The 13,095-nt window shown below is 43.1% G+C and overlaps 2 protein-coding genes across 4 annotated transcripts in view; both read left to right on the forward strand.

Moving 5' to 3' along the window:
- LOC110511907 (lateral signaling target protein 2 homolog) overlaps positions 1-13,095 on the forward strand; it is a 145,977-nt gene that overhangs the window by 89,542 nt on the left and 43,340 nt on the right. Inside the window, exons 6-13 of one of the 2 annotated variants that reach the window (XM_036937544.1) lie at positions 3,061-3,122; positions 3,200-3,274; positions 3,407-3,445; positions 3,557-3,631; positions 3,933-4,037; positions 4,128-4,262; positions 4,446-4,733; positions 5,738-6,626. In XM_036937544.1, coding sequence (XP_036793439.1) covers positions 3,069-3,122; positions 3,200-3,274; positions 3,407-3,445; positions 3,557-3,631; positions 3,933-4,037; positions 4,128-4,262; positions 4,446-4,733; positions 5,738-5,932 — 966 coding nt within the window. In that variant the 5' untranslated portion in view covers positions 3,061-3,068 and the 3' untranslated portion in view covers positions 5,933-6,626. Of the gene's footprint in view, positions 1-3,060; positions 3,123-3,199; positions 3,275-3,406; positions 3,446-3,556; positions 3,632-3,932; positions 4,038-4,127; positions 4,263-4,445; positions 4,734-5,737; positions 6,627-13,095 lie in introns of those variants that run through there. The other variant, XM_036937545.1, reaches the window with a different exon arrangement.
- LOC110537593 overlaps positions 6,834-13,095 on the forward strand; it is a 57,718-nt gene continuing 51,456 nt past the window's right edge. The window contains exons 1-6 of one of the 2 annotated variants that reach the window (XM_036937547.1): positions 6,834-7,054; positions 7,264-7,383; positions 8,220-8,317; positions 8,482-8,610; positions 8,741-8,893; positions 8,975-9,051. The gene's annotated coding sequence lies outside the window, so the exon portion shown is untranslated. Of the gene's footprint in view, positions 7,055-7,263; positions 8,611-8,740; positions 8,894-8,974; positions 9,052-9,286; positions 9,342-13,095 lie in introns of both variants that reach the window. The other variant, XR_005034976.1, reaches the window with a different exon arrangement.

Genomic DNA, 13,095 nt, shown 5'->3' on the forward strand with positions numbered 1-13,095 from the left:
TGAGAACTCAACAGGGCTCCCCTGTGTATAGTAGGACTGGGCCCAGCCTTCAAATGTCTTTGGTGTGGTCTCGGTAACCTGTAGGTTGGAGGAAACTGGAGCGTAGGCTTGGACTGGGTAGGAATGATTCTGCAACCAATGAGAATGTGGAGAGATTACAGAGAGCTTATCTAACTAAACAGTGATTCTCTATCTAATCATGGGGGACCACTAGGTGCCTATTGTACAGTATTCAATTACAGCTGAGGATCATTTATTGAAACTGCTCATTATACTGTAGTACATCATGTACTCTGGCTTGCACCCAGCAATCATGTTAATTTAACGACCTCTCGTCTTGGAGGATAAATGATGCGTCTAGTGCTTTCTCAGTACTCAGGGTGGGTGGACCGTCTTCCTTCTCTATTGATGTAGGGCCATACAGGACATCAATGTTCAGGGGCACAACTTTCACTGGGGACAGGGAGACATCCCCCCCATTCTGAAATGGCATTTTTGTCCCCCCCAGATGTATCATTGAAAGGTGATACAAAACGAGGCAAAAGTGTGCTTTAGGGCCATGAGGATGCGGTTGGGTTGGCTGTTTGGACTATTTATCTGACCGGATGGGAAAAAAACACTTCTAAAACCAGAGTTGTCCCTCAGCAGCCTGAAAGGCATCTTCTTATCCAGGACTGATGCTCTAGCATCAGACATGTCTAGAAGTGGGTGCCAGCCCCTTCCGTATGTTTCACCAGAGCAAGATAAGGAGGATGTGTGACACAGTGATGGTAGATTTTCCTAACTAAACATCCCGTTATGTTCAGCATGAGGACTCAACACACATTTCAAGCATATTATTTATTTTAATTGAACCTTTTATTTAACTAGGCAAGTCGGTTAAGAACAAATTCTTATTTACAATGACGGCCTACCTTGGCCAAACAAGGACAGAGCTGGGCCAATTGTGCACCGCCCTATGGGATTCCCAATAACGGCCAGATGTGATACAGCCTGGATTTGAACCAGGGACTGTAGACTGAGATGCAGTGCCTTAGACCACAGCGCCACACATAAACATATTACCACTTAACTACACTATTAAGCCCACTTAAAACTGTGACATACTGCAGTGTATCACAGTTATTTTCAACCACAATAAGGTTGGAGTAAGGAGAGAGATCCCCCCTGCTATGATGGGGTTGCAGAGGAAGAGAGTGTGGGACCAAAAGTGTTACTATGACCAGAAACAACCAGGCCAGGGCTAACATGGGTACACTGACCCCAAAAAGAAAGCCCTTAACCATAAGTGAGTACACTGTGGCCATACCCATAAGGGAGAGGGATACAGGAACTAGCCCCTCCACTTGATTCTGGGCAGATGCACCAAACAGTACCAGCCTCACGATTGTGTACAACAACCCTGTGTTGATAGAGAGCAGCTGAAACATGAGGAGGAACCAAACAGTGCCCACACTCTTCTCAATCACACCACAGAGGAGCACCAGAACCCCAATGCTGAGGAGTATCTGGATCTCTGTCTGGTGGTGTAAGGAGTATGTAATGAGCTTGTGTAACGCAAAGGAAGAGGAGAGGATTAAACGGAAATTATCGGGTTGACAGACATCAGAGGCATTGATGTGTTGTGCTCTAGCTTGCTGCTGTAGCCTACTGACACCATCTGTTACGTCATTAACGTTAGCTACACGTTGTAGAAAGCTAGATAACGTTACAACAGACCCATTCAAAGTGGCTAGCTAGCTACCGAGCATGATTCTTGAGTCACTCAACCCCTCCTTGCTAAGGTACCATGCCCATTGGCAAAAACTGGAGTTCCAAGACTTTAGACATCCTCTGATAAACCGAAATATGTAGTGACTGTAAACAAAACTGCTGATACTGTAACGACCCTGGGTTTATAAGCACGGAAATTGACTCTGCCGCACGAACATGCTTTTGCGGCACAGTCGATAGCGCGCCGGACCTCGGGCTAGAAGGTCCGAGGGTTCGAGACCTGCTCCCTGTCTGTTTCATTACAATACTATAATGACAGCAACAATGCCACTTGTTAGCATGAACTCAGGAGTAAAACTCTTGAACCTCTGAACCACATCTTTCTAAACTATTCGGGTGATCATGTTGATGCTCAGTGCATACTTGTCAAACTACTAGAGGATAATCAAGCACAATACAAAATGTCAGTAACGACACCTTTCCTCCAATATTGCACAACACTTTAGCCAAGACTTGAGAAGCTAGCTTGCTCAACCAAAACAAATGTACTGAACTTCCGCATTTGGATTAATCACTTTCACAACTACAAAGATACTGTTGCGCAGATCATGAAGTGCGTTAAAGGCAGTGCTGCATTTAAAGACACTTCCTTCCACCTGCTGGCTTGTGCCTAAAATGTGATGACCAAGGAGTCCTCAACAGCTCATGTGAGTTAGATAGAAAGTTAGATATATATATTTGATTGGACAGTTTAATAAAATAATAAAACCCGTTTAATTAAATAAAACGTGTCAGGCCAGGGACAACACAATAAAGTAAACGGCTTCCATTGTGGTCCCTTAATGTTACTCAAAGTAAAACAATAATACAACAAAATATTTGGCAATGAATGGTTTCTTCCTATTGATATCATGTTGGCCTATCTATGTAAAACGTCCAACCAACCATCGATACAACCATTACTCAGTTAGTAAGATATAATAAGCACATCACTTTCGTTATTGAGCTAGAACCAGTTAAAAGATGATCCCACCAGTCCGGCTCCAAACAAGCGTTTTTCTTGTGACGTATTAAGCGCAGTCATAAAGCTGTGACCCAAAATGACGTAACCATGCATTAATTCACGACATAAACGGTGTTCAGATTTGATTTAATCTGTACAATAGTTTTCTTCACTCAGGTTGTTGCAGGTAATCTTTGGCATTTTGGTGCACCTCCTTCCCAACATATATATATATACATACATATATAGGGAATAGGGTGCCATTTGGGATGCCATCTTTGTGTGTGTGTCTGTGTGTCAGGATGTGTTTTGAGTCAGTTAATTGATGGAAATTTTTCCCCCAGAAAGAAAGATGGATCGTAATGATGAGAGAATCAAAAGAGCTTTAAGACGCCGCCCTTATGTGGTAAATATCAAATATTTGTTTGTTTTGTCCTGTTTTTGTTATATTATCACATTTTAAATTGAGTGATGTGTTGACAGTTGAAACCAGTGAGGGTGAACACCCCTGATTCCGTGTTGTGGCCAACCGGCAAGGTGCACAGAAGGCCAAAGCCTGTAAGTCATATCTGACCTGAAACAAAAACACATACACATTAGTTATGCATTCTGCATGTACAAACTGCAGTTCTCAGAATTAAAGCAAATGCAGATATCCCTATCTAACCTCATTGAATGCTGTCTTGACAGTCTACTTCAGTGCAGACCACTCAGATCCACAAAAGGCCTGTAAGTCACATTCAAATTCAACCACATAACAGTCCTTATATTATTTATTGATACACAATTCAAGGCCAAAATGAGCAAAGCAGTGTTGAATTCATTCTTTACTGTTAACAGCCAATCATTGTGAGCTATGGGCAGGACCAGACATCTGGGGATGGATGGAGCATCAATCCAGAGCCTCTCAGCCAGGTCATCTCTGCTGTTCCCATAGAGACACAACTCAATCTGTTGATTCATATGGCCATTTTGGTTGGCTTGGTTGAATTGACAATTATCCATTCGATATGCTAAAGAATCCTGTACTATGGAAGATCTTTTGCCCCACCCCTAATGTTATGGGAGTTGCATTTATTGCATGTTCATTTACCCATGTATTACTCACTACTTGTACAACCATGTTGGATTGCCTACATATTCTACATTTCCTTGAGGGTCAATGCCAGTGTATTCTATGGCTGCCATGAGTACATGCCTTTCTCTGTCTCCTCAGTCTGGAAGGGTGACTCGGCTGATAGAGAGAAAATGTGATGACGTGATCTCATCCTCCAGTTCTGATGACTTTTCCATCTACTCCTTCACTGACTGTGAATCTGAGGTAAAAGAGTTGTACCCTACGGTCCATGTCTTTGTTGAGTGACATCACTGGGAGGAGGATGGTCTCTGACTAGTTGACTCTGATACACAGAGTGATGATGAGGATCATGAAAGGAGGACACCAAAGCTGAAAGTTGAGAATGGAAAGGTGACAAAGCTTGATGTGAGGGATATGGACGAGGATGATGATCTGTCTCTCCACTCCTTCGATGAGTCAGACTTCCTGGTAAGTTCTGCATATTAAATATTTTTTATATATATACATGGGGGATTGGAAATGATGCAGACAATTACTTATTGAGTGTAGTCATGTATCTGCAATGTGTATAGAGTAGTTATAAAGTATTTCTACAGATTGTGTTGAACATAGCACTTTCCTGATATGTTACTTTACTTTCTGGTCCTACAGAACCCAGGGAAGGTCTCAGGTCCTGTATCTGTCAAGAATGGCCTCTCTCCTCTTATGACCTCAGCACACCGGACACTGTCTGAAGCCCTACGGGCCCTGCCCTCTGCTGTAGGCTCTCCCTACCCAGTAAATGTTCCAAGGCCTCGGACTCCTCTCAACCCTGTCATTATTGCTCCACCCCGAACAGAGAACTTCCCATACCGCCACAGCCCTCGCCTGGCTCCCATCACCAACCTGAGTGAGACCGGCAGAAAGCTGCTCCAGGAAATGGCTGGAGTGGCCCCACAGGTGAGAGGAAATACAAGAAGGGAATATTGTCCTTCTATAGTATAGCATAAGTCCTTCTCTAGTATAGTATAGCTCTAGGTATAGTAGCTCAAGAGAAGAGAGAACCCATAAGTTTACATTAATTTATCTGCTTGTCCAAAATATTCAGGAAGGGAAGGTCAATAAGAAAAAGAAGGGCAAGGCCAAAAAAGAATTGAAGGAAGAGAAGGCCAGTAAGACGCAACAGATGGGAAATGTTGGAGAAAGTAAGGAGGAGGACAAGAAAGAGGAAAAGAAGAGTCTGAGGAAGAGGTGAGGAAATAGAGAGGGAGAAGTGGAACATAACCAGGGAATACTAGACTAGAGAATTATAGAAATAGAATGAGGTAGCAGAGAAAGAGCAGCAATCTGATGTGTATGTGCAAACTTAAGCAATAAGGCTCGAGGAGGTGTGGTATATGGCCAATATATCACGGCTAAGGGCTGTTCTTAAGCACGACGCAACACGGAGTGCCTGGATACAGCCCTTAGCCGTGGTATATTGGCCATATACCACAAACCCCAGAGGTGCCTTATTGCTATTATTAACTGGTTACCAACTTAATTAGAGCAGTACAAATAAATATTTTGTCATACCCGTGGTATACGGTCTGTTATAAACTAGGTGGTTCGAGCCCTGAATGCTGTTTGGCTGACAGCCGTGGTATATCAGACCGTATACCACAGGTATGATGAATTATTTAATTTTACTGCTCTAATTACGTTGTTAACCAATTCATAATAGCAATAAGAAACCTTGGGGATTTGTGGTATATGGTCAATATACCACGGCTAAGGGCTGTATCCAGGCACTCCGTGTTGTGTTGTGCGTAAGAACAGTCCTTAGCTGTGGTATATTGGCCATATACCACACCCTCTCGTGCCTTATTGCTTAAATATACCACGGCTTTCAGCCAATCAGCATTCAGGGATCGAACCACCCAGTTTATAATACTATTTATTCTCCTGTGGTTTTTGATTGACAGGTTTCTTCAGTGGCTGCTGCCCAAACTGAGATGTTCAAAGAAATAATGGCCAACTATTACTTCTACCACACACACACACACACACACACACACACACACACACACACACACACACACACACACACACACACACACACACACACACACACACACACACACACACACACACACACACACACACCACATAGATTTTGAGTATTGGTTATTCCTACAACACACACAAACGTAATTTCAGAGACAGGAACTATGATTAGCAAAATACATATATTGGTCTCATTCTTATATTTTGAGACATGCAGCATTATTTAAAAAATATTGATCCCCATACAGCCTATGATAATGAGTTGGATTGACATGCTTAGGCCTGGAAATATAGCCAGGAGAAGCAGGGTCAACACCTCTACCAATGTCATAAGTGCCATGACATCTTTAGTAACCACAGAGAGATAAGACCTCTGTCTCCACAGTCTCATCCAAAGGACAGCACCAACCTTAGGGCAGTGTCACTGGTATTGGGGTCTTAGGTTTCATTTGGCCAAAGTGAAGAATTGAGGGCCCCTTACTGGTCTCCTTGTAATATCTGGTCTCCCACACAGAGATGGAAATCTACACCTGTTTAGACCTTGAAGGATATGGCTTCAGATGAAAGACAGCAGAGAGATGCAGAACGTAAAAGCTTCAAACACTGTGATATGCAAATTTAGGACCCTTGTACACTGAATGAAGCATGCATCTGGTCTGAAGCATGTCAAAAGAGTAGAAATTAACTGGGACTGGAGGAATATATCACATTTAAACTAAATTAGCATGTATCTGATTTATCTACACTCATCTGTACTTGAATTGTGCTGTTTGAAAAGTGCATTTCCAATAAAGCTTTTTAAATTGCAGTTATTTGTGTCAGACAGATTTTTGTCTTAATTAATTACATCAGGGGTTCTTAAACTTTTTACATCAAGGGAATATTATTATACTGATATTATCTTACCTGTTATCAGTGGTGGTGGTGGGGGGGGGGTTATTCTGCTGCTCTGGACTGTGTGCCACGGTAGGTGGCGGTAGTGAACCAATAAATAGTTGTATTGCTCGCCAGAAACCCAACCAGGCTTGCAGACGCTTGTGAAAAGTACTAGCTACAAAATTGGCAAAATTGCCTGCTACTGTATACATAGCGCGTGTGTGTGTATGTTGCTAACCTAGCTAGTTAGCTAGCCATCAATAAAGTTCCTAATGTTACAACATGGCAGACGGCTGGAGCACCGATACCGGAGAGGCTGCCTATCGTTCCCGGGATGCTGTCAAAAACCTTACAATTAAGTAAGTTGCAGTTGGCCTTTGTGTGGCTTTTAGTCCTTGCATTGCAATACAAGCAAGACACTGTCGTTGGCTAACGTTAGCTCTCAAAACAGATGATGATAAACACCCAGTATATTGCTTGACCTGATCCCTGAGTTTGCCATGAAAACATGCCATTTAGCTAGCTAGAATCCTGTTTACTTTGTTTATATTTACAATGGTGTTTACAGGATCCGTATTCAGAGAGTCACCTCCACAGCAGCCCTCTCCCAACACCTTCAGCAGCAGGTTTGGACTCAACAGGAGAGGGGAGGCATTGAGCTGGACACCCTCAACTCAGGCTCAATCAGGTGTTAACACTGTTTTGAAACAGCAAGATGATGTTAGATGTTTTGAAACAGAAATATGTAAGATGCTTCTTAGTTGAGTAGATGTAATTTTCGTGGTGGCTAGATATGGACCACAACAGCTTGGTTTTGTTTTCAGCCATAAATTATGATGAGGAGTTAGTGGTAGGCTGGCAGGAGAAGCTGTTCAGTCAGTGTCCTTATAACAAATAAGCATTTACTGTTTAGGATAGTTTGATGTTGCATAGTAAGGTGTGTGTGTGTGTGCACAATATGAAGTGGTTTTGTTCCAGAGTGAGTCAGTATGCCAGACTCCGCTGGAGAGACAATACCACACAGAGATCATGGCTCAGGAGCGTACCAGGGGCAGATGGAACTGCAGGATTTTCACCTACACTGATTCTGACTGCTACACCAATTGGGAAGGGGTGGCTTTCAACAGAATCTCCATTTCTGTAACGGTTCTGTAACCAAAGACTCTGGGAGACGGGAAGCAAGTATAGGGGGAGGATTTATTAATAAATAGACATGAAACTAAAGACGAACAGAGTCTGGACAAGAGAAACAAAACAACATCGATGCAGACATGGGAATGAAACTGAGGAAGTGACAGATATAGGGGAGGTAATCAATGACGTGATTGAGTCCGATGAAGCGCTGGTGCGTGTAAAAATGGTAACAGGTGTGAGTAATGATGAGCAGCCTGGCGACCTCGAGCGTCAGAGAGAGGGAGCTGGAGCAGACGTGACAATTTCATTATTCAAAACAAAGCATTTACCTATTTTCTGTCCAAAAGAAACGTTAGTGTTTTAAAGCTGTTTTTGATATATTCACTACAGCATTCCCAGAGTATGGTGACGCAGGTCAAGTCCAATCCTACCTTACTGGCACATAGGATGGCCAATGTCAGACACAGACGACAGGACAGACGCCCAGTGTAGGTCCCTGTTACTCACCAAAGTGAATTATTATTAAAGTGAATGTAATTGAAGCAGCATTGATGCGTCGTGCTGTTTTGAAGACAAACAGTGTACCGGTATGTTCACATTACACCATACCCTTGTATGCAAAATGTGTTTGTGATATTCTGTTGGTCTGCAGTGACCGCACCATCCCCAAGTCCAGGCTGATTACCTGGGACCCCTCGGAGGACTTTGTGAAGACCAGCCACATGGTCAACACACCTGTACAGACCATGCACATCATGGGGAACCTGGGACCAGCGGGCAAGTGAGTAGCACAAGGGGAAAAACCACTATGTAGCCTATACACTTATTATACTACTTTGTATGTAATAACTTTGTGAAGTAGATTCCAATTCAGGCATTGAAAAGTGGCATTTTATTATTGTATTTCTCAGACTTGGCTAAAAGGAGAAGGAATGCTTGTCTGCATGATAAGAGCAGATGGAAATGGAGTGGTTACCATCAAACCAGACTTCAACAAAGGCAAGGAGCCCTACAGGCCAGTGACCCGCACCCGCTGAAGTCAAAATGTTTTACCCCTAGCTCAAGTAAGGGTCACTTACTTGGTAGCAGAATTCATACATCCTCAGCCATTTACTGTGTTGTGATGCTGTGTGTTTGCACCCAAGGTTGAGACGGAGGGGGAGAAGAGGGAGGTGTGGCGTCAGACCAGAGGAGACGGAACAGCAACAGTGCATATATAGACGTGAGTGACTGAGTGTGTAGTGTTATTCACTGTTGGTGCACTGTAATAATACTTGTATTATAGTTCATCCCAAAATCAAAACTTGGAAGATGTTTTTGTATCCCAAAGTGGCCTCATGTCAGATTTGTCCTTATGCATGTACATACAGTACACTGATGAAATATTATTATAGCCTTTCAGGCAGGTTAGAGTATTTCCTATGATGATGACCTCTCCTCTCTTTTCCTCCTTTCAGCATTATGTACGTCATAAAGACTACCTCAACAGCTTGGTTGGCCAGGACTGAAATGGTATGCATCTAGTTTGTGACAGATCTTTAACACAAGTTGTTTCGTCAGCAAAGGTCATCTCAAATCCAATTTTATTTGTCACATGCGCCGAATACAACCGTACAGTGAAATGCTTATTTACAAGCCCTTAACCAACAATGCAGTTTAAGAAAAATAAGTGTTAAGTAAAAAATAGATCATTTAAATAAAAGTAACAAATAATTAGAGAGCAGCAGTAAAATAACAATTGTGAGGCTATATACAGGGTGTACCGGTACAGAGTCAATGTGCGGGGGCACCAGTTAGTCGAGGTAATAGAGGTAATATGTACATGTAGGTAGAGGTAAAGTGACTATGCAGAGAGTAGCAGCAGCTTAAAACAGTGGGGGGTGCAAAAAGTCTGGGTAGCCATTTGATTAGCTGTTCAGGAGTCTTATGGCTTGGGGGTAGAAGCTGTTAAGAAGTCTTTTGGACCTAGACTTGGCGTTCCGGTACCGCTTGCCATATGGTAGCAGAGAGAACATTTTATGACTAGGGTGGCTGGAGTCTTTGATAGTTTTTAGGGCCTTCTTCTGACACCGCCTGGTATAGAGGTCCTGGATGGCAGAAAGCTTAGCTCCAGTCCGACCAGTTGCCATACCAGGCAGTGATTCAACCAGTCAGAATGCTCTCGATGGTGCAGCTGTAGATTCTTTTGAGGATCTGAGGACCCATGACAAATCTTTTCAGTCTCTTGTGGGGAAATAGGCTTTGTTGTGCCCTCTTCACGACTCTTGGTGTGTTTGGACCAAGATAGTTTGGTGATGTGGACACCAAGGAACTTGAAGCTCTCAACCTGCTCCACTACAGCCCCGTCGATGAGAATAGGGGCGTGGTTAGTCCTCCTTTTCCTGTATTCCACAATCATCTCCTTTGTCTTGATCACATTGACGAAGAGGTTGTTGTCCTTGCACCACATTGTCATGTCTCTGACCTCCTTATAGTCTTTCTCGTTGTTGTCTGTGATCAGGCCTACCACTGTTGTCACCGGCAAACTTAAAGATGGTGTTGGAGTCGTGCCTGGCCGTGCAGTCATGACTAAACAGGGTGTTCAGGACGGGACTGAGCATGCACCCTAGAGGTGCCCCCGTGTTGAGGATCAGCGTGGCGGATGTGTTGTTACCTACCCTTACCACCTGGGGGCGGCCCGTCAAGAAGTCCAGGATCCAGTTGTAGAGGGAGGGGTTTAGTCCCAGGGTCCTTAGCTTAGTGATGAGCTTTGAGGGCACTATGGTGTTAAACGCTGAGATGTAGTCAATGAATAGCATTCTCACATAGGTGCTCCTTTTGTCCATGTGTGAATGGCAGTGTGGAGTGCAATAGAGATTGCATCATCTGTGGATCTGTTGGATTGGATCTAGGGTTTCTGGGATAATGGTGTTGATGTTTGAGTTTGAGTTTATTTTTATTTTTACAAGGACAGTGCACATTAATCAACGTTTCAGTAAAAGTGCCGGTTTTAGCCAGCCGGCTAATTTTCAACCGCAGTCCCTGGGCAGGTTATTAAAAACAATTACAATATAGACAATAGCAGCATAGAACAAGCAAGACATAGCAACATAGGACAAGCAAGACATAGCATACAGAGCAACATAGGACAAGCAAGACGTAGCATACAGACAGAGCAACATAAAACAAAAAGCAGCAAGACAAAATTCATAAAAGCAACAAAGTGTTTCCACACCTCACAAGCTACAGACAACAGACAACATGGAAAGCGGCAACACACAGCTAGGGACCATGTTCACAAATCTGATTGACCTTTAGCCATGTCTTCAAGCATTTTGTGAAAGTGTGATATGTGGTGCAGTTATGTGTGTCTGATGGCAGTGTATTCCAGACATGGGAAGCTCTCACAGAGAATGCAGATTTACTAAAGGTGCTTTTCCTTAAGGGAACTATACAGTCACCTCTCATGGCAAACCTTGTGGATCTGCTGCCATATGTCTGGGTTTTCTGTTTAACAAAAATATTGAGTGGAGGGGGAGCCAGGCCATTAAGGATCTTGAATACAAGACATGCGTCGGTGTATTGCACAAGATTTTCCCAACTCAAGAGCTCATGCTTTCTAAGAATGTGACAATGATGATGGCTATTGGGCTTCCTATCAAGCACTTTGAGAGCCTGTTTGTAGACAGACTGAATAGGTTTTAATGTTGTACAGCAAGCTTGGGCCCAACTAGTCAAGCAGTATGTTAAGTGGGGGAGTATCATAGTTTCGAAGTACAGTTTTGCTACCTCTGTAGTCAAACAATTTCGTATAAATCGGAAATTAGCTAGGTTGAATTTGGTTATTTGAATTACTTTTTTCACATGCTTTTTAAAAGAGAGGTTGGAATCAAGTATGATGCCAAGGTACTTAAAATCGGATACCACCTGGAGCTTCTCCCCTGACACATAGACATCTGGCTCAGTTGCATCTGTTGCCCTCTTTGTGAAGAACATGCAAACAGTTTTTTTCACATTGAGATGCAAACACAAGTCACTGAGCCACTGGACCATTACAGTAATGAGTTCTTGTGCAGCTTGTTGTTTGCTCTTTGCATGCACATATATCACTGTATCATCTGCATACATTTGAACTTCAGACCCAGTACAGACAGAAGGCAGATCATTAATGTACAGGCTGAACAGGAGGGGCCCCAGTATTGACCCTTGGGGCACGCCCACATCATAGCTACGAGTGGGCGACAGCTCATTGCTCACTCTGACACACTGAGTTCTGCCTTCAAGGTATGATTTCATCCATCTCAAGGCATCAGGGGAAAAGTTGAACTTGGACAATTTTGTGATGAGAATCTCATGGTTAACAGTATCAAAAACCTTCCTTAGGTCCAGAAACACAGCCCCCACAACACCCCCTTTGTCCATCTTGGACTTCACATTTTCCAGAAGAAAGCAGTTGGCCGTTTCTGTGGAGTGTTTCGCTCTGAAGCCAAACTGCATGGAGTGTAATGTGAAGGGGCTGTTGTTGGAGGTGGGCAATCAGTTGTTCTGCTACACACTTTTCAACAACCTTTGACACCACAGGTAGTATACTAATGGGCCTGTAGTTACTCACTTCAGCAGGGTCGCCTGATTTAAAGATGGCCGTTATTATGGCCGACTTCCATACCCTTGGAAACACACCAATAGAGACCAATAGATGTGTTGGTGACCTTAGTAATGGGGCCAATGAGTGACTCTTTCTAGTTTTTAATAAAGGTAGAGTCCATCCCAAACACATCTTTGGCTTTAGAGTTCTTTAGTGAGCTAATCACCTTGTTCACCTTTGACTCAGAAACCTCCCTTATGATGAAGACAGGTTGAGTGTCATTCACTAGCACTGGGCCCAGGAAACAAGTGGAGGGGTTCTGTGTCAGTGCACTGACAGTCAATAAAGTAGGAATTGAAGGCTATTGCTATTTCGACTGCATCCTGTGTTAGATTGTTATTCACCATGATTTCTAGTCTTTTTGCAGTGTTACTATGGTCTTTCCCTGTTAACTTTTTTAGATTCTCCCATATCAATTTAGAATTTCCCTTTGCTTCACCAATTATGTTAATAAAGAAGTTTGCCTTGGCCTGTCTAATTTCTTTCATCACCGTATTTCTCAACATGGTAAACCTACGTCTGTCATGCTCTAATTTGGATTGTAGGTCTGTTTTTAGAGCATAATCTCGTTCTTTCATCAATTTCCAGATGTCTCCATTTAGCCAAGGAAGAGTGCTCTTTTGGCCAGGTTTGGATTTGATT

The sequence above is a fragment of the Oncorhynchus mykiss genome, chromosome 12 (assembly GCF_013265735.2).
Source record: "Oncorhynchus mykiss isolate Arlee chromosome 12, USDA_OmykA_1.1, whole genome shotgun sequence".
Taxonomy (NCBI): Eukaryota; Metazoa; Chordata; class Actinopteri; order Salmoniformes; family Salmonidae; genus Oncorhynchus; species Oncorhynchus mykiss.